The sequence below is a fragment of the Fusarium musae genome, chromosome 10 (genome assembly GCF_019915245.1).
Source record: "Fusarium musae strain F31 chromosome 10, whole genome shotgun sequence".
Taxonomy (NCBI): domain Eukaryota; kingdom Fungi; phylum Ascomycota; class Sordariomycetes; order Hypocreales; family Nectriaceae; genus Fusarium; species Fusarium musae.
Window position 1 is genome coordinate 2,246,308 of NC_058396.1, and position 21,956 is coordinate 2,268,263.

The 21,956-nt window shown below is 47.9% G+C and overlaps 10 protein-coding genes across 10 annotated transcripts; 7 read left to right on the plus strand and 3 right to left on the minus strand.

Moving 5' to 3' along the window:
- Window positions 1-131: 131 nt before the first annotated feature.
- On the plus strand, window positions 132-3,323 carry J7337_012928 (uncharacterized protein; the record flags this gene model as incomplete). The annotated part of the gene is made up of 1 exon (XM_044830425.1): window positions 132-3,323. The coding sequence occupies one exon, from the start codon at window positions 132-134 to the stop codon at window positions 3,321-3,323; it is 3,192 nt and encodes a 1,063-aa protein (XP_044675341.1).
- A 432-nt stretch (window positions 3,324-3,755) lies between these two features.
- J7337_012929 (uncharacterized protein) lies at window positions 3,756-5,798 on the plus strand (the record flags this gene model as incomplete). The annotated part of the gene is made up of 1 exon (XM_044830426.1): window positions 3,756-5,798. One exon carries the CDS (start codon window positions 3,756-3,758, stop codon window positions 5,796-5,798), a length of 2,043 nt encoding a protein of 680 aa, XP_044675342.1.
- A 242-nt stretch (window positions 5,799-6,040) lies between these two features.
- On the minus strand, window positions 6,041-7,167 carry J7337_012930 (uncharacterized protein; the record flags this gene model as incomplete). Its single annotated transcript, XM_044830427.1, has 2 exons — window positions 6,041-7,011; window positions 7,065-7,167. The coding sequence occupies 2 exons, from the start codon at window positions 7,165-7,167 to the stop codon at window positions 6,041-6,043; spliced, it is 1,074 nt and encodes a 357-aa protein (XP_044675343.1).
- Window positions 7,168-8,274: 1,107 nt separating this feature from the next.
- J7337_012931 (uncharacterized protein) lies at window positions 8,275-8,710 on the minus strand (the record flags this gene model as incomplete). Its single annotated transcript, XM_044830428.1, has 2 exons — window positions 8,275-8,631; window positions 8,693-8,710. The coding sequence occupies 2 exons, from the start codon at window positions 8,708-8,710 to the stop codon at window positions 8,275-8,277; spliced, it is 375 nt and encodes a 124-aa protein (XP_044675344.1).
- An 849-nt stretch (window positions 8,711-9,559) lies between these two features.
- On the plus strand, window positions 9,560-11,291 carry J7337_012932 (uncharacterized protein; the record flags this gene model as incomplete). Its single annotated transcript, XM_044830429.1, has 3 exons — window positions 9,560-10,483; window positions 10,507-10,867; window positions 11,080-11,291. 3 exons carry the CDS (start codon window positions 9,560-9,562, stop codon window positions 11,289-11,291), a joined length of 1,497 nt encoding a protein of 498 aa, XP_044675345.1.
- A 565-nt stretch (window positions 11,292-11,856) lies between these two features.
- On the plus strand, window positions 11,857-12,753 carry J7337_012933 (uncharacterized protein; the record flags this gene model as incomplete). Its single annotated transcript, XM_044830430.1, has 1 exon — window positions 11,857-12,753. One exon carries the CDS (start codon window positions 11,857-11,859, stop codon window positions 12,751-12,753), a length of 897 nt encoding a protein of 298 aa, XP_044675346.1.
- Window positions 12,754-15,060: 2,307 nt separating this feature from the next.
- On the minus strand, window positions 15,061-15,805 carry J7337_012934 (uncharacterized protein; the record flags this gene model as incomplete). The annotated part of the gene is made up of 3 exons (XM_044830431.1): window positions 15,061-15,066; window positions 15,121-15,695; window positions 15,742-15,805. The coding sequence occupies 3 exons, from the start codon at window positions 15,803-15,805 to the stop codon at window positions 15,061-15,063; spliced, it is 645 nt and encodes a 214-aa protein (XP_044675347.1).
- Window positions 15,806-16,471: 666 nt separating this feature from the next.
- Window positions 16,472-18,036, plus strand: J7337_012935 (uncharacterized protein; the record flags this gene model as incomplete). The annotated part of the gene is made up of 3 exons (XM_044830432.1): window positions 16,472-16,588; window positions 16,739-17,387; window positions 17,441-18,036. The coding sequence occupies 3 exons, from the start codon at window positions 16,472-16,474 to the stop codon at window positions 18,034-18,036; spliced, it is 1,362 nt and encodes a 453-aa protein (XP_044675348.1).
- Window positions 18,037-18,630: 594 nt separating this feature from the next.
- On the plus strand, window positions 18,631-19,683 carry J7337_012936 (uncharacterized protein; the record flags this gene model as incomplete). The annotated part of the gene is made up of 1 exon (XM_044830433.1): window positions 18,631-19,683. One exon carries the CDS (start codon window positions 18,631-18,633, stop codon window positions 19,681-19,683), a length of 1,053 nt encoding a protein of 350 aa, XP_044675349.1.
- Window positions 19,684-20,507: 824 nt separating this feature from the next.
- On the plus strand, window positions 20,508-21,950 carry J7337_012937 (uncharacterized protein; the record flags this gene model as incomplete). The annotated part of the gene is made up of 5 exons (XM_044830434.1): window positions 20,508-20,856; window positions 21,179-21,442; window positions 21,496-21,673; window positions 21,719-21,743; window positions 21,801-21,950. 5 exons carry the CDS (start codon window positions 20,508-20,510, stop codon window positions 21,948-21,950), a joined length of 966 nt encoding a protein of 321 aa, XP_044675350.1.
- Between the last annotated feature and the right edge of the window lie 6 nt (window positions 21,951-21,956).

Genomic DNA, 21,956 nt, shown 5'->3' on the forward strand with positions numbered 1-21,956 from the left:
GCAATGGCGTAGATGCAGACCAAACGATATACGGCTGTAGCGCCTTGCAAGAGGCGTCTTTGAACGGCCATGACAAAATAGTGGAGTTGTTGCTCGACGGTGGCGCCAACGCCAATATACAAATGCCATATATGGGCAGTGCCTTACAAGTGGCCCTCTCTAAACGCCACATCGGGGTTGCAAAACTTCTCATTGCTCGCGGTGCTACCCCGATGGCGCGAGACGGGGGATATGGTGGCGCACTTGCCGCTCTTGCGGATTCAGGTCAGGAAGATAATGGGATGGTAGAGCTAGCAGAGACGCTGCTCAGCATGAGCGATGTTACCATCCTACCTGAAGATCTTGCAAAAGCTATTGAGGCTGCTTCGCGAAATGGGAACCAGAGAATTGTGAAGCTATTGATTGAGAGAGGGGCCAACGTCAATGGAAAGACTGAACGCCATGGCTCTCTGCTCCAGGCTGCTTCATTTGCAGGCCATAAACAGGTAGTGCAGCTACTGCTTGACAATGGCGCTGATATCAATACTCAAGGTGGAATCCACGGTAGCGCTTTGCAAGCTGCATCATTTTCAGGCCACAAGCCTATAGTGCAACTACTGATTGAAAGAGGCGCAGATACTAACTTGAAAGGTGGTATCTACGGAAGCCCTCTGCAAGCAGCCTCGTTCATTGGCCACAGCCGGCTCGCGGAGCTGTTGATCAGCCACGGCGCTGAGATCAATGCTGAAGGCGGGCGATATGGCAGCGCTCTTCAAGCAGCTTCCTCTCTCGACGGCAACAGAGCTGGCCGTCATGCCAGGGATGATGTGAGTTTGGTTGAGCTGCTGCTTGATCAAGGAGCCGATATCAATGCTCAGGGGGGACATTATGGCAGCGCTCTACAGGCGGCATCGGCCAGCGGCCGCGAAAAGGTGGTAGAGTTGCTGATACGTCGTGGCGCAAACACCACAGCACAGGGCGGCTTGCACGGCGATGCTCTTGCCGCCGCTTGTTGGCATGGCCGCGAGTCAGTAGTACGGAACCTACTGGCCAACGGCGGTGGAAATGCCAACGTCAGCAATGCTCTGCAGGCCGCCGTGTCCAGACGCCATACACAAGTTGTAAAGCTGCTTGTAGGTTATGGTGCTAGCCTTGATTTGCAGGGCAAGGATTTGAGCGACATGCTTGCTGCGCTTGTTGATGCGGATGATGAAAGCGAGGAGACAATAGAGCTTGCAGAGCTACTGCTTGATCTCGGCGATGGCATTATTGCACCAGCTACGGACTTTGCGGCGGGTCTCGCTGCGGCTTCAGGACGTGGTAGTCAAAGGATTGCAAGGCTACTGATAAACAAGGGCGCCGATGTTAATGCAGATGCCGGACATTTTGGCAGTTTCCTACAGGCAGCATCATGGCACAGCCGAAAGGAATTGGTGGAGCTGTTATTGAAAAGTGGCGCTGATGTCAATGCCAGTTGCGGATGTTTTGGTAGCGCTCTACAGGCAGCGTCGTGCGGAGATGCTCAGGATATAGCAAAGCTGCTTATTGAAAATGGCGCCGACGTCAACTTACAAAACAACCGCCCCCCCGCCTTGGTAGCGGCATGCGCTACAGGATACGAGCAGATGGCAAGATTGCTGCTCGACAATGGCGCCGACATTAGCATTGAAGACCGGGAGTACGGTACTGCCTTGTATGCTGCCTCAAAGTGTGGCAGCCAGCAGCTGGTGCAGCTTCTCATCGATCATGGTGCAGATGTCGACGTTCGCTGCGGAGTTTACGGAAACACCCCTCTTCAAGAAGCCTCTTATAAGGGACATGGGCAGGTGGTGAAGTTGCTGCTAGATCGTGGTGCGGATGTTAATGCCCAAGGCGGCGAATATGGCAATGCTCTTCAGGCCGCCTGCCACGTGGGCCATAAGCACCTAGTGCAGGTATTGATCGATGCCGGCGCTATTGTCAATGCTCAAGGTGGAAGATACAACAATGCTTTGTATGCTGCATTGGAAGGAAACCATGTGCCAGTGGCTCGCGTACTTATCAACAATGGCGCCAATATTCATGCTTTCAGTGGTGAGTATGGCAGTCCTCTGCAAATGGCATCTCTCAAAGGCCAGGATCAGATGGTTAGAATGTTGATTGATGATGGCGCTCCTATCAATGCACAGGGCGGGAAACACGGTCACGCTCTTCAGGCAGCTGCCTTCGGCGGCTCAATCGATGTACCACGGCTCTTGATTGATCAAGGGGCTGATGTTAATGCTCGAGGCGGACAGTATGGCAGTGCACTCTGCGCGGCGGTAGTCCAAGGCAGTACACAGCTTGCTCGTCTCTTAATCACCAAAGGGGCCGATATCAATGTTCAAGGTGGACAGCATGGTAACGCTCTTTCAGCAGCCATATCCAGTGGCTATGGTGAATTAGCTGAGATGTTGATAGAAGAGGGTGCTGATATACATGCAGCAGGAGGGCCTTATGGCAATGCTCTACAGGCTGCTGCGTTCAAAGGAAATCAACAGCTAGTTAAGCTACTGATCGATAAAGGAGCTAGTGTCAATGTACAGGGCGGCGAATATGGTAACGCCCTACAAGCAGCTTGTTATGGAGGCCACGAACAACTTGCAATGTTCCTGATCGGTCAAGGAGCAGATATTGCCGGGCGGGGCGGGGTCTATGGCAATGCACTCCAAGCAGCCGCAGCGGGAGGTCACGTACAACTGGCCATGCTTTTAATGGACCAAGGCGCTGATGTAAACGTCCAAGGTGGACACCACGGCAATGCTCTCCAGGCTGCTGCCTGCGGAGGTCATAAACAGCTGGTCAAATTACTGCTTGACAGAGGTGCTTTTATCAATGCTCAAGGTGGAGATGACGGCAGCGCTCTGCAAGCAGCTGTTTGTGAAGGACATGAAGAAGTAGTGCAACTGCTCCTCGACGCCGGGGCAGATGTCAACGTACAAGGGGGCTACTACGGCAATGCACTTCAGGCAGCTTTATCTATGCGCAAAGTGCAGCTAGCCGAACTGTTGATAGCACAAGGTGCTGATATCAGTGCAGATGGGGGATTCCATGGCAATGCTTTACAGGCTGCTGCTTATGGAGGCAGCGAGGAACTCGTCAAGCTGCTGCTTGACAAAGGAATTGATGTTAATATTCAGGGAGGGGAGTACGGTAATCCTCTACAGGCAGCTTCGTATACAGGATCAGCTCCAATTGTGAAGCTATTGATAGACCGAGGAGCCAATGTCTCTGCGGTTGGAGGAAGTCACGGTAGCGCTCTTGAAGCCGCATTGTCACAAGGACATCAGTCTATCGTGGAGCTTCTGCGTACGAGCGGCGCATGACAAGCCAGTAAATTCTTATCACTTCTGGGAATTGAAACTGAATCATGTTTGATATGGGCAGTTTGACGGTTGGAGATGTTGAGGTGTAGAGAATGCTCATTTTAAAAACGAGAAGAGTGTTGTTGATAGTAAACCTGAATTGTTTGGAGAGAAATTGTAAGCTGATCATGAACAACAGCTTGATGTTTTAACTGCTGCTGACAATTCAAGTTGAGAGGATGGTCAAATTTAATAGCACTAAGCTTACCCTGTACCTACCGCACTCTAATTGGCCCCTCAAGCGTTAGGGGATACTAACGCCCACGTGGTAGCGCTCTTTGGCTGCCGGGGCCAGGGGAATCAGTCAGCAATGACGCCAACGATTTAAGATGCGTTGTTTACAAACCTCAACTCCTTTCAAATCCTCGACATGCGCCCTTGAAGGCTATAAAAATGGTCATTTTGACTTCGGTTCGCAAGTCACCAGCTTATTTATATGCGAAAACATACTGTCTCTGCTCATTGGTCTCCTTGGTCCAAGCCACGCCTGTTTCATCGAGAGTTCGGGTAACTCATACAAGAACACGTTTTCGAAACGGTCGAGTTGTCGTGTCTTTGCTTGCGACACAGGAAGAGAGTGATACAAACTTCCGTCATTTATCGACTACACAGCCAGCAAAAGGCTCCCTCTCCCAGAAAACTAGGGGCATAGTTGGAAGATGGTATCAAAGAGCTGTTGACTTGGCATCAGTCAAGACACTCCTGCAGAGGGACGAGACGGACGTCGCAACATACCCGGAACTACAGTGGGACGCTAAAGTCAGACAAGGCTCTTCTCTTCATCATGGAGAAAACAAGTTCGTTGAGCTTCGCAAGTTGAGAATTTCATCGCAAGGAGAAGATTCATTACATCGCTTTTTGGATCTCCCGCCGGATGAGAAGGTTGACTACCGAGATGTCCCGCTCATCGCGCTCGGCGGTTCAGGTGGGGGTTACAAGGTGATGTACGGCTTCACCGGGTTTATTTCAGCTGCCAAAAAGCATGGCCTATGGGATTGCATAACCTGGACGGCTGGCGTTAGTGGAAGTTGTTGGGCCCTTGCGGCTTACTACACCATTGCTCGGCATGACATACAACGGTTGATTGATCACTATCTCACAGTGGCGAGTGAGCTCGCACACCCAATGAGTATCCATGCCTTGAATATGGTTGCACGAAGTAAACGAGGTGTCTACTTTCTGATAGGTCCCCTGGTCAGTAAAGCGCAGAAGAGTATAATTGGGTTGGGAATCATGGATTTATACTCGACTCTTACAGCGACATATCAGCTTCTGTCGAGAGAGCCAAAGGGTAGACTGAGCAGAGCGACATTTCAATGGTCCAAGATCTGGCATCGATCGGGCATAGACAAGGGATTGGAGCCGATGCCGCTTCTCGCAGCTGTCAGACGCGTGCCGAAGTACTCATATGAGCCAAAGACAATATTGGCCAAGGCTAAAGATGCGAAGAAAGAGCCTACACCTCAACAGATTGACTCTGTCGAAGGAAATGACCAAAAAAAACCAGCAGTCTCTGCGAACAGACGTTCTAAGAAGCTCTTCCAGTATTTCGAAATCTCACCTCTCGAAGTCGGCAGTCCGGACCTCAACCGTTACGTCCCAACTTGGGCATGGGGACGTACCTTCATCTCGGGGCATTCGGTGGATCGCCGCCCTGAGCAGTCCTTCTCACTTCTGTTGGGCCAGTGCACTAGTGCTCCAGCTGGCCCTCTTGCCGAGTGCATCAAAGCACTTTTAGTCACTATACCCAAGAACACAATAGTGGCACGACTGGTCATTATCTTCAACAACTTACTCCAGTCGAAGCATTTTGAGGGCTTTTGGGGAAATCCGATCCGTGCGGGACATGATCCGAATCCATTCTATGGACTTGAAAGACCTGTAGGGATGCGAGAGCATACTTCAGAGCATTCCATGTATATCTCGCGAGTTGCTCATCAGCATCAACGAGGGATGCATAGCAGTGATAAATCCGTGTCAGATCATGCGGCCTTACAGTCACAATCCCTACCGCCATGGGAAGCACAAGGACGTACAAGACTCATGGACTCCGGCATGGCGAATAACCTTCCCAATCATATTCTCGCTCGACCTGAGAGAGGCGTTGACGTTTTTATCTCGTTCGATGCATCTTCAGACATTCATACTGGTGCAGCTGTGCAAAGACTACATCACTTCGCTGCCGACTTCGACATTGAGTTGAGAGATGTGACGCGAGAGTTCCACAAGCCACAGCACAACACAGCCTTAACTTCAAGTCTCGCGTTGGAAGTTGAATCTCGATACATGGATCACTACGCCAGGGTCTTTCATGGAAAAAGGCAGAGTGGGCAAGATGTGTATATCATCTACTGCGCGCTCTTACCAAACGGGTTAAACCCAACCTATAACCCTACGGTCAGTCCTGCACCAACCCATGCGATTACTAACTACTGATTGTCTATTCTAGACCGCAGTATTCTCGACTTCAACGAATCTCATGTGGACTCCAGATCAGGTGAAAAGCGTGCTTACAACAGCACAGGCAAATCTCACCAACTATGAAATGCATACCATTAAGCGTGTGGTGAAAAAGGTCTACGAAGATAAAAAAGCTCATAGACTTGCTTTAAAGTGTTAGACTAGACAGTAAACCTTGCTTAGACCATTAAACACGCCCCCGGGCATCTTCCTCCAACCTAAGCGCTGACTCCTGGTGTCTCACCAATGACAGTCAAGAACTTCTGAGCTCTCGTCTTGCCATCCTTCAAACCCTTCAGACCCTCAGAGAGACCTTCCAAACCGTTCTTACCAATGACGTAGGGATGGGCTGTGAACCAACCCTCTCGAAGACCCCTAGCGAACGCTGCGCCCCATACAACCCCGAGTAACTTGCTCTTTTCATCTTTATCATGAACCTGGCCAACCATCGAGAAAACGATGTCTACAGTGGGGTCGGCACCTTCAACTTCTTTCTTCATCAAGATATTGGTCATCTTTGGCTTACGGCCAGTTGAGTCTGGAGGACCAGCGATGGCCTTTGTAACAGTTCTAACGGTGGAATCTTCCGAGACACTGTCAAAGGCCTTCCAGCATCGACCGTCTGGAGCGCCGCCTTGCTTGAAAGCCTCTTGAATAGCCTTTAATAGCTCTTCCTCAGTCTTGTAAGCTGTGTAGTCAACAAGCACATCTCCCTTGCTCTCGTCAAGGAATGGCTTGATGAATGCACTGCGCTGGCTTCCAACTGCGATGATCGGATGGACATTAGCAGCAGCGGCTAGCTTGATACCGTAAGCTCCGGTAGCAGTACTGGCTCCGTAAATGAGAAGAGGCCGCTTGGTCTCAGTCTTGGCGAGTGGTGACCAAGGCTCGGGGAATTCAAGCTCCTGGAACAAAGCGCAGACAGAAGTGTACGCGGCGAGAGGGATGGTCGCAGCCTCCTCGAAAGATACTGAGTCGGGGATATGGAAGGTTGTGTAGTATGGCGCAGTCGCGTACTCTGCGAACGCACCGTGGGGAGTTCTCATTTCGTGGAAGGCGGCTACGCGGTCGCCTTTGTGGAAGCCGACGACATTTTCACCTACGGCTTCGACGATGCCGGCGATGTCATCACCGGTATTGGAATCTTCGCCGAGCCAAACGGGAATCTTCCAGTCCTTGGGGTTGGTACCTTAACAGTTTAGTATCTATGATCCGAGGACGAGGTATAAGTGGAAGACTTACCTGCGATGACAACCTTGATGAGGACGTCGCCTGGGCCTGGCTTGGGAATGGGAGAATCGATGATCTCGACCGAGGTATCTTTCTTGACAATTGCTTCTTTCATGATTTTGGAATTTCTTGCTTGTTTGTTTGCGTCGTTTTCCCGATGGCGAGGTTCTCTCTCTAATCAAGTTATAGATACCGAACGGCTCTTATAGATGGCACTAGAAACAGTATCACAGTAACGTTATACAGTATATGCCGCCACCAGGCATGAAATGCATGACCTCATTTGCTCGGCATTCGACCTACATTAGTAATGATAGTGGATCGACATCCATTTCTATTAACCGTTAGACTCTCCGGGTCTCGGGGTCTATCATGAGCCCGGACCCGTTTGAGCTTTGACTTGAAGCTCCATACGTCTGTAGTAGTTCAATTGCATTAAAAACGGTCTAAATATTGCCCCGACACAAGTGTTATCTAATTTCCATCAACGAAATGTCTCCGAGATGAGCTGTGGTGAAGTTGGCGATTCCAGTATTTACGTGTCAGCACCTTATCGTTGTGGGGTTCATGACTTTCGGTCTCGGTTTCTACGCATTTCTAGCTAGTACAATAGGTTCCGCTTTCCAGCACGGAACTCCCCGTGCCGTCTTTGCCAAGCTGGGCATGGAGATTTGTAATCCTACTGCCCAAGGTGATATCAAGCTTGGGTTATCTTAATGCGGCAGTGTCGTTGACGAGGCAATGAGTGTGATGTTTTCCCATACAATTTTGGCTCTGGTAAAGATGTTTGAACAGCATAACCTGGATCATACGCACAAGAGGCAGCAAACCTTCGTACAACTATCTCGTTTCAAGAAACAGCAACATCATGCACAATACGCTATCATGCCACAGGCTTATCAACATGCCAATGGAAGGATCCCCTGTCAGTACTGCAATATAATCCTTTCAACCTGGCAACACTGAAGATTCGGATAGGAAAACTGTAAGGACAGTGGCGTATCTATAAGCCTTAGCAGGGACACTTCTGGAAGGACATAAGATATAGCTTACGTTGCTCCCGCAATAATTAGTTCTTGACTTTTCATTCTCGTCCCGCTAGAAATCATGGCAACGAAAAATACCGTTGCACCACCGACAGCAAAGAGGCGTGATGATGTGCTACTTAGGTAGGAACAAAGAATAACCGGTGCCAGCAGCCTGATGACAACTATCGGGATCATCAAGGCACAGAAGATGAGAGCCGCAGTTGATCTTGTAGGGATGTAAATATGGGCAGTGTCTCTTGAAGCTTTCGGGGAATAGCTCTGGAAAGAGTGTCAGTATGGTGGGGAATACCGTATAAGTGCAGGAAGGGTTGAAATACCGGGAAGACGTAATCTCGCACACGGAGCAGATTCTCAGCCACGTTGTTTTCGAGTCCTATCATGGCAGATTCATCCCGGGGACTGGTACTTAGGAGCTCTTGTAGTGGGTAGTTCAGGAACCTGCTCTCGGCTCGCGCTATAGATCCCGTACCGTTGACCCATTTCTTGAGATTGGTCACGGCTTGAGGGTCGGCTTGTTCGAGTTCGGAAATCTGTCGACTTCTTAATAGGAACTTGTCTATATGCATTAGCTCAGCTTTCAGACGGTCGTACTATTTTCATCTCACCCATGTCTTCCAGTGCTTCATCAAGCTCGGCCACAACCTTGGCCCTGTCTTGATTCTGATCCCGCTACCAACTACCGAGGAATAGTGGCCGGTCTTCATCTCGATCTATCTTGTGCAACTTGCTCTCTAGTTCAACGACACGGTTCTGCTTAAGTAGTAATAATCGTGCACGAACGTCAAGAAACCTTCGTGCGACGAAGAAGGATTCATGCGAAGATATTAACGAGGAAAACTGCGGGTATCCCTTGGGATAGTCTTCGACTTTGATATCAGTTAGCCTCGTTTATAAGAACTTCCTCGACAGCCTTGCTTACTCTGCGGTAATTGCATTACAGGAGCACGCCTGCCCCAAAACCGTGACGCAGGAAGTGACAAACAGGCAGATGATGGCCATGCCAGATTTGGCCACCTGAGCCTCCAACTTCTGCCGTTTGTACCTATCCTCGATAATGGTGTAGTTTGGCACTGGCCCAATTCGATATCGGAAGTGGTTGAAGACATCGTACTTCGTCCTCGGAGAGCTTGTGTTGCCGTCCAAAATCTGGTAACTCTTCTATTGTTTGAATGCTGAAGTTGCTGAAAAGGGTTCATAAATTTCACTCTGTTCAGTAGGTTGAAACGACGCAAGAAATTGCATTTGTGATTGAAGTTGTACTTTTTAGTGTCTCAAGCTGCCTCTTTGCGACCTAAGCTTATAGGCTCGGTCCGCCCGCGAGGCGTCAACTGTGGATGCACTCAGCCCCCATAATACCAGGGACCATCAATGCTTATCATCCAACAGTCCAACTTCCCATTCATTTTCATCAGACAATACACAAACATACTCCTATTATGATCCTTTAGAATCATCCTGATGGCCGCCACTAAAGAATCTTCATCGCGCTGGGCGCTACTGATTGGAATCAACTATTACCCCGAGGATCGACATCTTCATGGCAGTGTCGACGACGTTAGCGACATCAGGGCCTATCTGGAACAGCACAGCGCTACGGCAATTCATAAATCCGTGCTCACAGCCACTGTCCCAAAGTATCATCAATCCACTAAAGATCCACCAGAGACACCCGATGAGAGGCCAACCAGGGCAAACGTTCTGAAGCAGCTTCGCTTAATCATTGATTCTGCGAAACCGGGCGATCATGTGTATATACACTTCTCTGGGCATGGTACTCAATTACCATCCGACGGCAACATTGGCGAAACTGGCTTCGGCGAGTTGGGCCTTGTTCTTTACGAGAATGGTGAGCATGGTGCTAGCTACTTTCGTGGGCGCTTCTTAGCACAGGCTCTCAAACGAATGGTCGACAAAGGTCTCATTGTCACAGTCGCGATGGACTGCTGTTTCTCGGGGGCTGTGACTCGAGGAGATCGGATCCGGGCTGTGAAATACGACCTGTCGCTTGATGTCGACAGAGCTGAACAGGAGCGAGAATGCAAAGAAGCCCTAGGCATTCCTGGGCGTGATGCAAGAATTGATAGAGATTGGCTTGTCAATCCCGAAGGTTACACGATTATCACGGCCTGTGGTCCACACGAAAAGGCCATGGAAGTCCTTGTCAACAAGACCCAGAAACGGGGCGCACTCACCCATCATCTTCTCAAGGCCCTTACGACCTTGGCAAAGGTGAACGAGGATGTATCACATCAATCGCTCCATGAAACAGTTGTTTCTATGATGCAGGCGTCAGGCCGTATCCAGACACCAATGCGCTACGGCAGTACTCACCTCTCCTTTTTTGGCACACTTCTAGGTCCGGTCTCACTTACTGCTTGGCCAGTATGCAAGATAGAAGGTTCAAGAATTTCATCAAGGCGGGTCAAGTCCATGGAATCTCAATCGGAGATGAATCCACTGTTCAGAACAGGGTTTTGGCTACCTCGAGTCGAAATTATCGTTCAAGAGTCAAATTCAGAGTTTCCGATGTTTGGTCTTTCGAGTCTGCGTTAACAGCTGCTCAAGACAGAACGACATCATCGCCAGCCTTCCAGTTTAGCATGAAGGACATAGGTAACTTGAATGCAACACAGCTGTCGACTGTTTCTTCTCAGCGCATTAAGGTATGGATTCCGGCAGAGTCGCTACAAAACTCGACGCTGGAATACAGGCCGGAAGTGTTACAATTTTCTGAGACGATCACAGGCAAAGATGAAAAGGCTCTTTGTATGTTTGAACTGACTATCGACGAATTGAACAAATACCAAATCCTTTGTGGAGCTATGCAAAGTTGATTATCGCCAAGATAACTTGAGGCCTTGTCTGACAAGCTGGCAGTTAGTAGTAGTAGCTCATACGTGATAGCCTGAATGTCTATGTGAGCACCGAGTAACTTGTTTTAACAACATCTAAACGTGGTTTCACCTTGGCAAATCTAGGGAACCATCTGGGTGATAAGTATCTGAGAACAGACGACGTTGCCGACATTGATGAAGCTATTGACTGCGCCAGAAAGTCGTTGGATCTGGAACCCGAGAAGCTAGCACGACTCTACAACCTGGCAATCAAATTGGGAGATCGCTTCTCGAGCACTGAAGACCTGGACGATGTCAATGAGGCTATTGAACCCAGAGGAAGGCCCTACAAATAATGCCACTAGACCATTCGGAGAGAGCAGACTATATGTACATCCTTAGCGACCAATTGGGTGATCGATATGAGCATACAGGAGATCTAGCTGATCTAGAAGAGGCCATACAAAATGCCGAGGAAGCTTTGAGCCTGATGTCACAAGACCATGCTCTCAGAGAAGCATGGCTCTGAGAGCATGGTTAAATGGCCTTGCTACCTGTTATTTGAACCTCTATACCGCGACCGGAGACGACCAGGACTTGGAAAACTCTATCAGGCATTACGAACTAGCTCTTCATCACGAGGATTCAGCGACGGAGGATCGTATTACTGCTGGCCAAATGATTTACTCAAGCTCATCAGACAATCAGCAACTGTATGATACTGCAAAGCTCGCAGTGAGTCTTATTCCTAAGCTTGTATCATGGTCCCATTAGAATCATGACAGACAGTTCGTACTCAGCAAAGTAGTTGGGTTGGCCTCCGACGCGGCAGCTGCAGCCTTGCAAGCTAGGCAATCACCTATGACAGCCTTGTAACTCCTCAAACAAGGTCCCGGTATCATTGGGGTATCGCTCCAAGACATGCGTAGCGACGTCCAGGATCTGGCGAGGCAGCATCCAGGTCTAGCGGAGAAATATCGCACTCTACAATCTGAGCTGGACCAGCGTGTCGATCATGGTAGAGCTACAAATACGCAGTCGCAAGATCCGATTAACAGAAGACACGCTGCTGCCAGGGAATTCACCGAGTTGGCAGCTGAAATCCGCAAGTTACCGGGGTTTGAAGACTTCATGCTCTCCTATATGGAAGATAAGATCTGCGGTGCTTCAGAGCGCGGCCCAATTGTGTTGATCAACGTCAGCAGACTTCGTTGTGACGCTCTCATTGTCTCGGACAGCCAGGTTCGTACATTGGAGCTGCCTAGCATAACCTTGGAGGAACTTGAGCGAAAGGTAAAGCCTTGGACTCTCGCAACTTCGCAGACCCTTCAGTGGCTTTGGGATACCATCATGAGCCCCATACTCAACAAGCTAGGTTTTACTGATATTCCGACGACGGGGAAGTGGCCCCATGTCTGGTGGATTCCAACCGGCCCTTTGGTTCAACTTCCGCTTCATGCAGCAGGATACCATAGGCAACAAGGTTCGGAAGCACTTCTTGACAGGGTTATTTCTTCATATGGGTTTTCGATACGAAACATAATTCGTGGCCGTAGAGACTCTACCAAGTCCTCCTCCAATTCTGATCAGGCACTGCTTGTGGCGATGGAGCACACACCTGGTTATGACATGCTTTCCTTTGCCAACGAAAAGGTTGAGTTGATAGACGGTATGGCCCGCTCTATGAAGCTCGAGTCAATCATACCAACCCACACTAATAATGAGGTCATTCGGTATCTTTCAGACTGTAGAATTTTCCACTTTGCCGGTCACGGCCTAGCTCATACGGAAGACCATCGACGAGTTGTCTCTTACTAGAAGACTGGGAGGAAGATTCACTCAAGGTCTCTGACCTTTTAGATCTGAATCTTGGACGAAAAGCACCCTTCCTTGCATACCTTTCAGCGTGTGGCACCAGATCAAAAACAAGACCTCGTTTAATGAGAACATAAACCTTATCAGTGCGTTCCAGATCGCTAGGTTCAGGCATGTCATTGGTACGTTGTGGAACGTCCAAGATGATCTTTCGGTTGAGGTGGAAAAAATGACGAATCAGGAATTGTTCGACTCCAATATATTGGATGAGTCCATCTGTCGAGGACTGCACAGGGCAATCCGTGAATTGAGGAGACGGTGGATAGAGAAGCATAAGGGTACAGAGGGAAGACTTTCTCAAGAGGCCGAGAGACAGCCTATAACCACCATTCTCCCTTGCGCTCTCATAGAGATGCATCATTAATTGGTAGTACGGAAAACAACCTAGGTTCGGCTGATTGGGCGCCATACGTACACTATGGAGTGTAGATCAATACAGGCGCTTTTATGCAATCAAGAGAAAGAACTGATTTTGAAACTGGAAGAAAGAGTCGGATTTGTGTTTTTTTTTGTCTGTTTGATTGACTGGCGAGATGAGGTCACGATCAACGCTGGAGCAGAGAGGTGAAACGTATAGTACTGTAATAGCATGATCTGTTGAGAAGACACATCTGTATCCTAACCAAGCGATAGAACTATTTTTAAGAAAGCGAAACTGAGGCTGGGTGCAACATTCCTTATAATCTCTTATATAGCTAAACTTCCAGTCTAGCTGATGACAAGATTTTGAAGTAAGATTCCCTTATCTTCATCCTCCTCACCGAATTGCAGCCTTGCCTCCCCTAGCATCTTTCCTGAGCTGACGACACGAAAGTGCATATACCCCAAGTCGTCCTCAGGCACCATCTCTAGCGAGAAATCTAATTTATAGGTCGTTTTCTTCCAAAGAAGAGCTCCAGTTTCTCGGCTCTTGAAATCTCGTAGGTCAACTTTACTCAGGTCAATATAGAGCTTACCTAGCTCCCGAACCGCTACGTACAACCATCAACAGAAAGTCCTATTATCTGGTATCGGGGCAACTCACATTGATGGGACAGTTTCCCGGGAGCTACTGCCACCGTACTCTCGTATAACCTCTGCGTTCTTATTTTCGATTGTTTGTCGCTGATTGTCCAATGATATGAACGAACAGCAACAGTGTCAGCTGTAATACTTTCGCCCTGGTAGGGTTGTAAGCAGAGCAAAAGGCTTAGTGACCATCGAATAGATTCTCACCCGATTAATCATCCAGTCCATGCTCTTAACCCGTCGGATCCCATCCTCTGAATCGAAATATGTATCCCCTGGGTTGTGGATACTTGAATCAAAGGGTATGCTCAATTCGAGCCCAATATGTCGCTTGGATTTCTTCTTTGCCACAATTGGGCCTTCAAGTCCCCGGAGGGCAGCTCCAATACAAATCGCTTCCCATCTGATAATAAATTAGGACTTTCGGTTGGAGACGGCGATTGACTTACGACTTGTGTGGGTTGACAAGAACAACATCCTCAGGACACCAGTCTCGAAGCTTGTCAATCAGGTACTTAGATTCTCCAAATCCCCCGACAAGACATATTGTCTAAAATGAGGCGTTAATAAGAAGTGACGATCCTCGAGGAATATGGCCTGACTTTGATTTGTAGTTTACTTTCGGATCGTGTGGCCTGGATTTGCTGCTCCAAGAGCGAAATAATCTTTGCGACAACAGGATCAAAAAGATCGATCATGTCCTGCCTGAGCATAGCGTTAATGAATGGCTTGGAGAGCATAATCGAACTCACGTTGTGATTACCACCTCGTTCTCATCACTGCGATACCATCGATTATCCTCACATCCAAGGTTCAAGTCTAGAAGGTATTGCTTTGGACGCTTTGAAAAACCAAAGTCGCGTTTGATAGACTCAAACTGAGTCATGAACTTAGAACCAGCACCTGTCTTTTGGTAGCTCAGGGATGTAAATAGGGGCCCGAATCGCTTTTTCATCAATCTATGCAAAGCGCGATCAATAGTGGTCGAGCCACACTTTCCGCCTATCATGGTACATGTTAGTTGGATTCACTCTTGTTGCTGCGGGAAAATAGAAATATGTAATTACTTTACCTTCGCTCACACAGGCCTGTTCCAAACTTGGTCTGGGGTAGGCCACAAGGACCTTATATGAGGCAAGATCCTAAACACAATCCTTATTTTAGTCACTGAATCACTCGTCGAAATGGGCTACTCACAACTGTCCCTCCGCCGCAGTCGCATACAAGAACTCCATTGCCTACCTAAGCCTAGAGGTTAATACTTACTTAAATAGACTGGGAATATAGAGTTTAGAAATATACCTTGACTAGTGGGTTCTCGCCATCCTTGATCAATTCGCTTAGGCAAGCAATTGCTCCAGCTTCAGGTTCGCGAACCATCCTTATTGAGTCACCATTCCGTGACTCAAAGCCAGCATCAATAGCAGCCTTCTTGGTCGAGTCTTCGGCTCGAAGACTCCACAGAGCCGGGAGAGTAAACCAGAACTCAATTGGGGTAAGATCGACAACCGTTCCAAGTTTATCCTTCAGTCGCGACATCACATGCAAGTACAGCTGGGCCAGAAAGTCCGTGACGACCTCCTCGGGTGATTTACCTGGGGGAGTAAGAAGTAGACCAGGGCCGTGGATGGACTTGAGAGACGAGTCATCGTACTTGGAGTGAGTCGCGAACCTGTCAAGCAGTAGCTTGGTCCAGCAGTAGGTCTCGACACCAGGTTCAATGTCGTAACCCCATGAAAGTTCCGGTTCGTAGGCAATTCTAGACGGTACTTGTTTGTAATACCCTGCTCCCCCAACGGTCCTCTCACTGGTACCCCATTCGTCAATAAGGTGAACACTTTCTATGCCCACGGCGGTTGACCATACGTAGGAAACCCCTGGCGAGTTAGTATAAAAAGTCGAGGAGAAATGGCCACTGCATACCGGAATGCGTCGTTCCATAATCCACTCCAACAATAAGCTTTTTCTCTTCGCGACCAGATTTCATCTTCAAGAACATGCTAGACCATACAAAGAATTAGGTAAGAAAAGGAATGAAATGTTACAGCGTATAGAATCTGGATGGCAAGGAGATGAAGGGAGGCTTACCATTTAGCGGGTGAATGTTTGAACGGATTCTGTGCGATGGACGGGGGGGCTGAGGGGTTGGTGGGCTGTTAATCTCCACGACCCCGCATGCGTTCTGGCGAACTGATATGCAAGGCAACAGAGCTGGGATGCCTCGGGCAGCTATTGATGCACCTGTACCGACATGGACTGACGTGGTTGCCTTTCTGCAGTGAAGCGCGGATGATGGTGGGTGCGTACCGAAGTACTAAATCTGTTCACAGCCTAGTTAACATTACTTGATGGAAAGAGTGGCTCAGTGGGGAAACAGGCGTGATCTTAAAAGGGAGATGTTATTCGTCCTATAATGAGATCTAAATTCTTTCCCGTACGGAAGAAGCCTGGTCAAACAATATGTCTCCGATGTATTCGGATTTGAGCAAGTATCACAAGAACAAACAAGGTAATCAATCAGATTCCCTAGATATGAAAGCCCTATGACTAACAGCGGCGTGAAGGTGGATACCAAAGGCATAACGATGTTTCACCAACGATAATCGAGGAGAGAGCAGCTCATTCGGACGAAAATAAATCTACCAGCGATAGTATGGCCAATTATGGCACAAGTAAGGTGGGCAACCGACATGACTCGGTCAGCCATCCTCTTGCTCAGTCTGGGAGCACCGGGTCCCCTGTAGGGCTATCCAGCGACCCTAAGAAGATAGTAAGTTGATCCAACACTTATATTACGGTAGCGTTTTACCCTTTCTATCGACCATCCTGGAACAATGGGAGTTACGAGTTTCGGTTGTGCGATAGCGACGCTAGGAAGCCTCTCATATGAGTATTGAACAGTTCTACTAACAATCAATAGGGCCTTAATAACTCAATGTGGCTCTTGGACAAGTTAAAGTTATCTTTGAAGTCAAGTCACCAGGAGCAACTGAGAATACTCGCAGACGGACATCAAAAGCGCGAGAACGATCTTTGTCGAGAAATTGAGAGACTCAAGAGAGAGAATAAAGCGCAGAAGGACACTGTGAGGCGGGCTCAAGAAGCCTCAGAGGCTATGATGGAGCAGTCTAAGTCCTTCGCGTCCGGCGACAACGAAGTCGAGATCTGGTTCCGGCGCCGCAGTGACGACTGGTATGAGTGGGCGAGATGCTTTGCGCATCAAGACCCTTTGAGGCTAGCAGCTGTGTCTAGTCAGGCTTGGAATGAACTAACCGAGTTTGTGGCCTTACAGGACGGAAGGCTCCCAGGTGGGCTCGCTGATGACCCGAAGACGCCTTATCTACTTTTGCAGGGCATGTTGGCTAATTTTATATGCAAGCACGCATTTAGCACGCCTTGGTGGATCTTTGATGCACTGAGCCACCTTGGCGTAAGCCCCGAGGAAAGAGAACGTCTGATCAACAATTCTGCGCGTGACGAAGAAAGGATAGAGCAGATACTGTGCCTTGATGGAGGCGAACTCCCCACCAGTGGGAGCATGGACATTCTTTTTGATATATTGCAGCATCGTAAGCGATACTTATGTCACATATGATGCGCCAATGCTAACCTTGATTTGCAGTTCAAGAAGATTCGTCTCATAAGCTTAGAGTATCGCTGGTCCGGCTCTTCGCTGCCAATGGTATGGAAGCCAACGCAGATAGGCCTGTCCGCGGCAAGAACGAGGCTCTCATTGATGCACGACTTTGTCATGCCAAGTACTTGACCAACATGTTCCTCCAGAGTCCAGCATGCAACCTCTTAAGGCATCTACCCAACGAGGAGTTGCAAGGCCGCTCCGACGGCCTCCATGAACAAATAGATCAGGCTCTTCAAAAGTCCTTAGAACTTTGGACTCACCGTTCTCAGATGCGCTGCGTTGCTCTACCGCAATTGCGTGACCAAGGTCGCCTTGACTTCGACCTTGGGTCAGGGCTCATGCAGCTGCACCGTGCTTACCAGGTGGATGATTGGCGAAAATACGAGGGGTCACGCATCGTAGTGGTTGTTCAGCCCGCCATTGTCGTCTACGGCACGGAACGCGGCGATAACTACTCTTGCATGAGGCGTGTTTGGGCGCCTGCCAAGGTCCTCATAGACGGTGTACCTGTATCGACTGGGAGAAGCGTTGGGCCTCGTGCCGGCGCGAATACGTGGCCTAGTTACTGGAGTTATTAAGTGCAATATGAGAATTCATCATTTCTTGGCACTTATGCAGCATGTGTCTTTTTCAACCCATACGAGCCAATCTCAGCATTTTTCATGCGCCACCAGCAACACATTTGCATATCATGTCCTCTTTGCAAGGATTTCCAAAGCCTGATAATCAGCTTTGGCCAGTAAGAACCCCGGATTTAGTCGCTCACTGTGATGACGTGGGGAGGGCGCATCAGTTGAAACTCAAGCTGTCAATATTTTCAGAGCCACGTGACGCCTTTCGTAGATAAGAAATCGGGCTGGATGGTTCGCCAGTGCCAGTTCGCCTTGTTGAGGCTGAAAATGGTCATGCAAATTAGTCGGCTGTGAAAGATCGATCAATTTTGGCTCCTCATCACATCCCGAAGAACTGAACCTGTTCCGAAGAGTCCACAATCACAACCTACCAACCCGCAGAAGACATCATGCTTGTGAAAGGACAACCGACAATGTTAATCGGAGTTATGGGGGTGACAGGCTCCGGTAAGAGCACTTTCGTGCGTACAGCCAGCGGCAACGATCAAGTTACCGTTGGGCACTCACTGGAAGCTTGTGGGTTTCAACAGCTCATTTCGAATGTATCTGCAACAAGTGTTAATGAGACGTACAGGCACCCAGGAAATCAACGCGTACGAATTCAACACCCGCGGCCACAATGTCATCCTGGTTGACACGCCTGGTTTCAATGATACCTACAAATCTGACGCCGAGATTCTACTTGACCTGGCAAAGTGGCTCGAAGTGATGTATCGTCAGAATGCAAAGCTGACGGGTATACTCTATCTGCACCGTATCACCGATGTACGTATGGAGGGGAGCGCGTTGAGGAACCTCAAGATGTTTCGCAAACTCTGCGGAGATGATCCAATGAAAAATGTCACGATTCTATCTACCTTTTGGGGGAGGGACAATAGAGAGGTGGCTATTGCTCACGAAGACGAACTCAAAAGCAACCCCAATTTCTGGGGCAGCATGATTGAATACGGGGCCCAGGTGCAGCGTTTCGATGGAACTCAGGAATGTGCGCTCGATGTCCTGATGTCCTTTGCCACCAAGGCCACCATGACACTTGATATCCAACGCGAACTTGTGGATGAAGAAAAGCTTCTTGGTGAGACTGCTGCTGGAAACGCGGTCAACGAAGAGTTGCACCGTCTCGAGACCAAGTACCGAGATGAGCTTGACCGTATCCAAAAAGAGACTACTGAAGCTCTTGCGGAAAGAGATTTGCAGTATGAGAAGATCCTGAACCTGGAACGAGAGAGGATGGAGCAAAAGCTTGACCGCATCCACTCCGACCAGGAAATGCTTCGTCAGGAACGAAGAGAAGAAATCCGGCGGATCGAGAATGACAACAAGCTACTCCAGAACAAATACGACGCCAAGCTTAAAGAGCAGCAGCTTGAGGCAGAACGTATTCGCGAGCAAGACAGAGCCGAAATGAGAGAGCAGATGCAAAACAGCGAGGCATTGATTGAGGCTCTGAAGACGCAGAAAAGTAATGATGAATTACTTAAGATCGGCGGTAGAGTCACGCAGGTTGCTGCCCTGGGAGTAATGGCGGCTTTTGACCCTAACACTATTCCTGTGGTTCTGGCATCATTAGTAGACTTGGCGAAAGAGTTTTGAAAGTCTGAGTCTCAGGCACGGTCTGTCGCTCGCTGGCTGCATGTTTTTGGACACTTGATATGCAGGCCTCTACACAGGGATGTGGAACTGTGGAAATTGCATAACTTGATAAAATTTAAGAAATTTATATAATTATAATATATACTAAAATAGAGTAAATAATCTTTTAATTAAGATAGTAAAGATAATATATTAAAAGCTATTTAACTTTTATATATTTAATTAGTATATTTACTAAAAACTAAATAAAATAACTTATTAATTAAAGAAATTATAAATAAAAAAATAAAAAGATATTAAAATTAACTAAATATAATTAAAAGTTTAATAAAAAGAATAACTATATAAACTATTTTTTTTATATATAAATAGAAATATATTAGTAATTATAAATATAAGAATTAATCTAGAATTAGCTAATTAGATATTATAACTTAGATATTTTATAAAGTTTATATTAGTTATACTTTTATAAAGCTAGAAAAGAGATTTTATTTTTAGAAGATAAAAGTAAATAAAGAATATATTTCTCCTTAATTATCTAATTAGTAGGAGAAACGAGATTGCTACTGATAGTAGAAGAACAGAGACAGATAGGGCTTATAATACTGCAATACCATCATCTGCCGAGGATACGCATCGGAGGCCGAATCTGCCTTGCCACAAACCCCCCAATGAAAGACTTTTGAGCTTTCAGCCGCACAAGTCATGGTGGCACGTGAGGCCTCAAATCAGGCTGTCAAGGCCTGAGCTGAGGGGCTGTTTGCCCAAGATCTTGCCATCAGCATCGATGATCCATCGAAAATACTATGCCGAAAAAAACGATGATTCCTCACAAAAGTTCATATTTATCTCGATCCGGGCCATCAACTGGCAGCGGTAGCCAGCCCGATGGAAGTGCCGCTATCACGAAGCTCAAGGACGCAGTCGCTCATTTCCAGGCCATGCTGACAGATGATGATCGGATGCGTCTACAGGGCCTGAAAAAGCTGCCGCACGACGCCCAGTCAATCATTGCGTTCACTGCTGAGCTAGACAGGCAACAAGATGGGAATCGACGAGGGAAAAGCATAGCTTCGCGGCTTACATCATTTCTGCAGATCGTCCAACAGTTCACGCCCATCATCGATACATACATTCAATCGAACCCTGATATCAGTGCCCTTATCTGGGGTTCAATCAAGCTAACGTTCATGGTATACACTTTGGTGGCCACTGGCAGGTATCTGTTGACTAACAGTCGGGTCTTCAGGTTCTCGCAAATTTTCTATCCCAATTCCAATCCTTTGTTGAACTGGTGCAAGGCTTCGGCTCTCTGTATTCCAGACTAGGTCACTATCAGATTCTGTTTCAAGAATCAACCCGTCTCAATGATTCAGTGTGTGAATTTCACACTTCTGTAATTCTCTGCTGTGAGAAAGTTGTTAGCCTTATCCGCCAATCCAGTAAGTATAGCAAACAACCTTTTGGACTGAAATTAACACCGTTCCTCTAGCATTGGTTAATCAAGTGTGGAGAGCTGTCACATCCTCTTTCCAGATTGACATACGAAGCTACGTTGAGAAAGTCAAAGAAAAGGCCGAGAATGCGCAAAGTGAGATCGAGTTGGCTAAAGCACAAGCCGATCATCATGAGCAAGAACAACAGGCCAAAGAGCGGCGAGAGGCCTCAGATTACAGGCAGAAACTCTCTATGTGGGCTACCAAATATAGTGCTGCCATGAAAGATATTCAGCATCTCAAGAATAAGCATGCCAAAGGTGAGTTGGCAATCATCCATTATTATCGCCTTTCGAACTTACCATCCTTTCAGACAAGAAGCGAAGCAAGCTTGTCCATGAGCTGACCTCTTACAACTCTATGACTACTTTCAACAGTATGCGTAACAAACGACATATGGGTACTGCCGAGTGGTGTTTTTCCACTACAGAATACCAAGAGTGGGTCAACGCCAACAAAGCAGCCGTCCTTCATATCACAGGGAAGAGTAGGTCAAGCTTTATACGTGGTACATCCTCTTTCTAACATGAGTTTAGTTGGATCTGGGAAGACAATCTTAGCGTAAGTGTCTATTCTGCTCACAGTTTTGAAAACAGACTTATTCCTAACTAGCCACAGATCCTCGATCATAGAACAACTGTGCTATTCCCCGAGGCCGTGTCAGTTCACATCCTTCTTTTTCCTCCGTTTCGACGAGGGGAAAAGTCTCTCCGTGTCAACGATCATTCGTTCTTGTCTTCAGCAGCTTCTAGCATCGCCTTTGATTGAAGGATT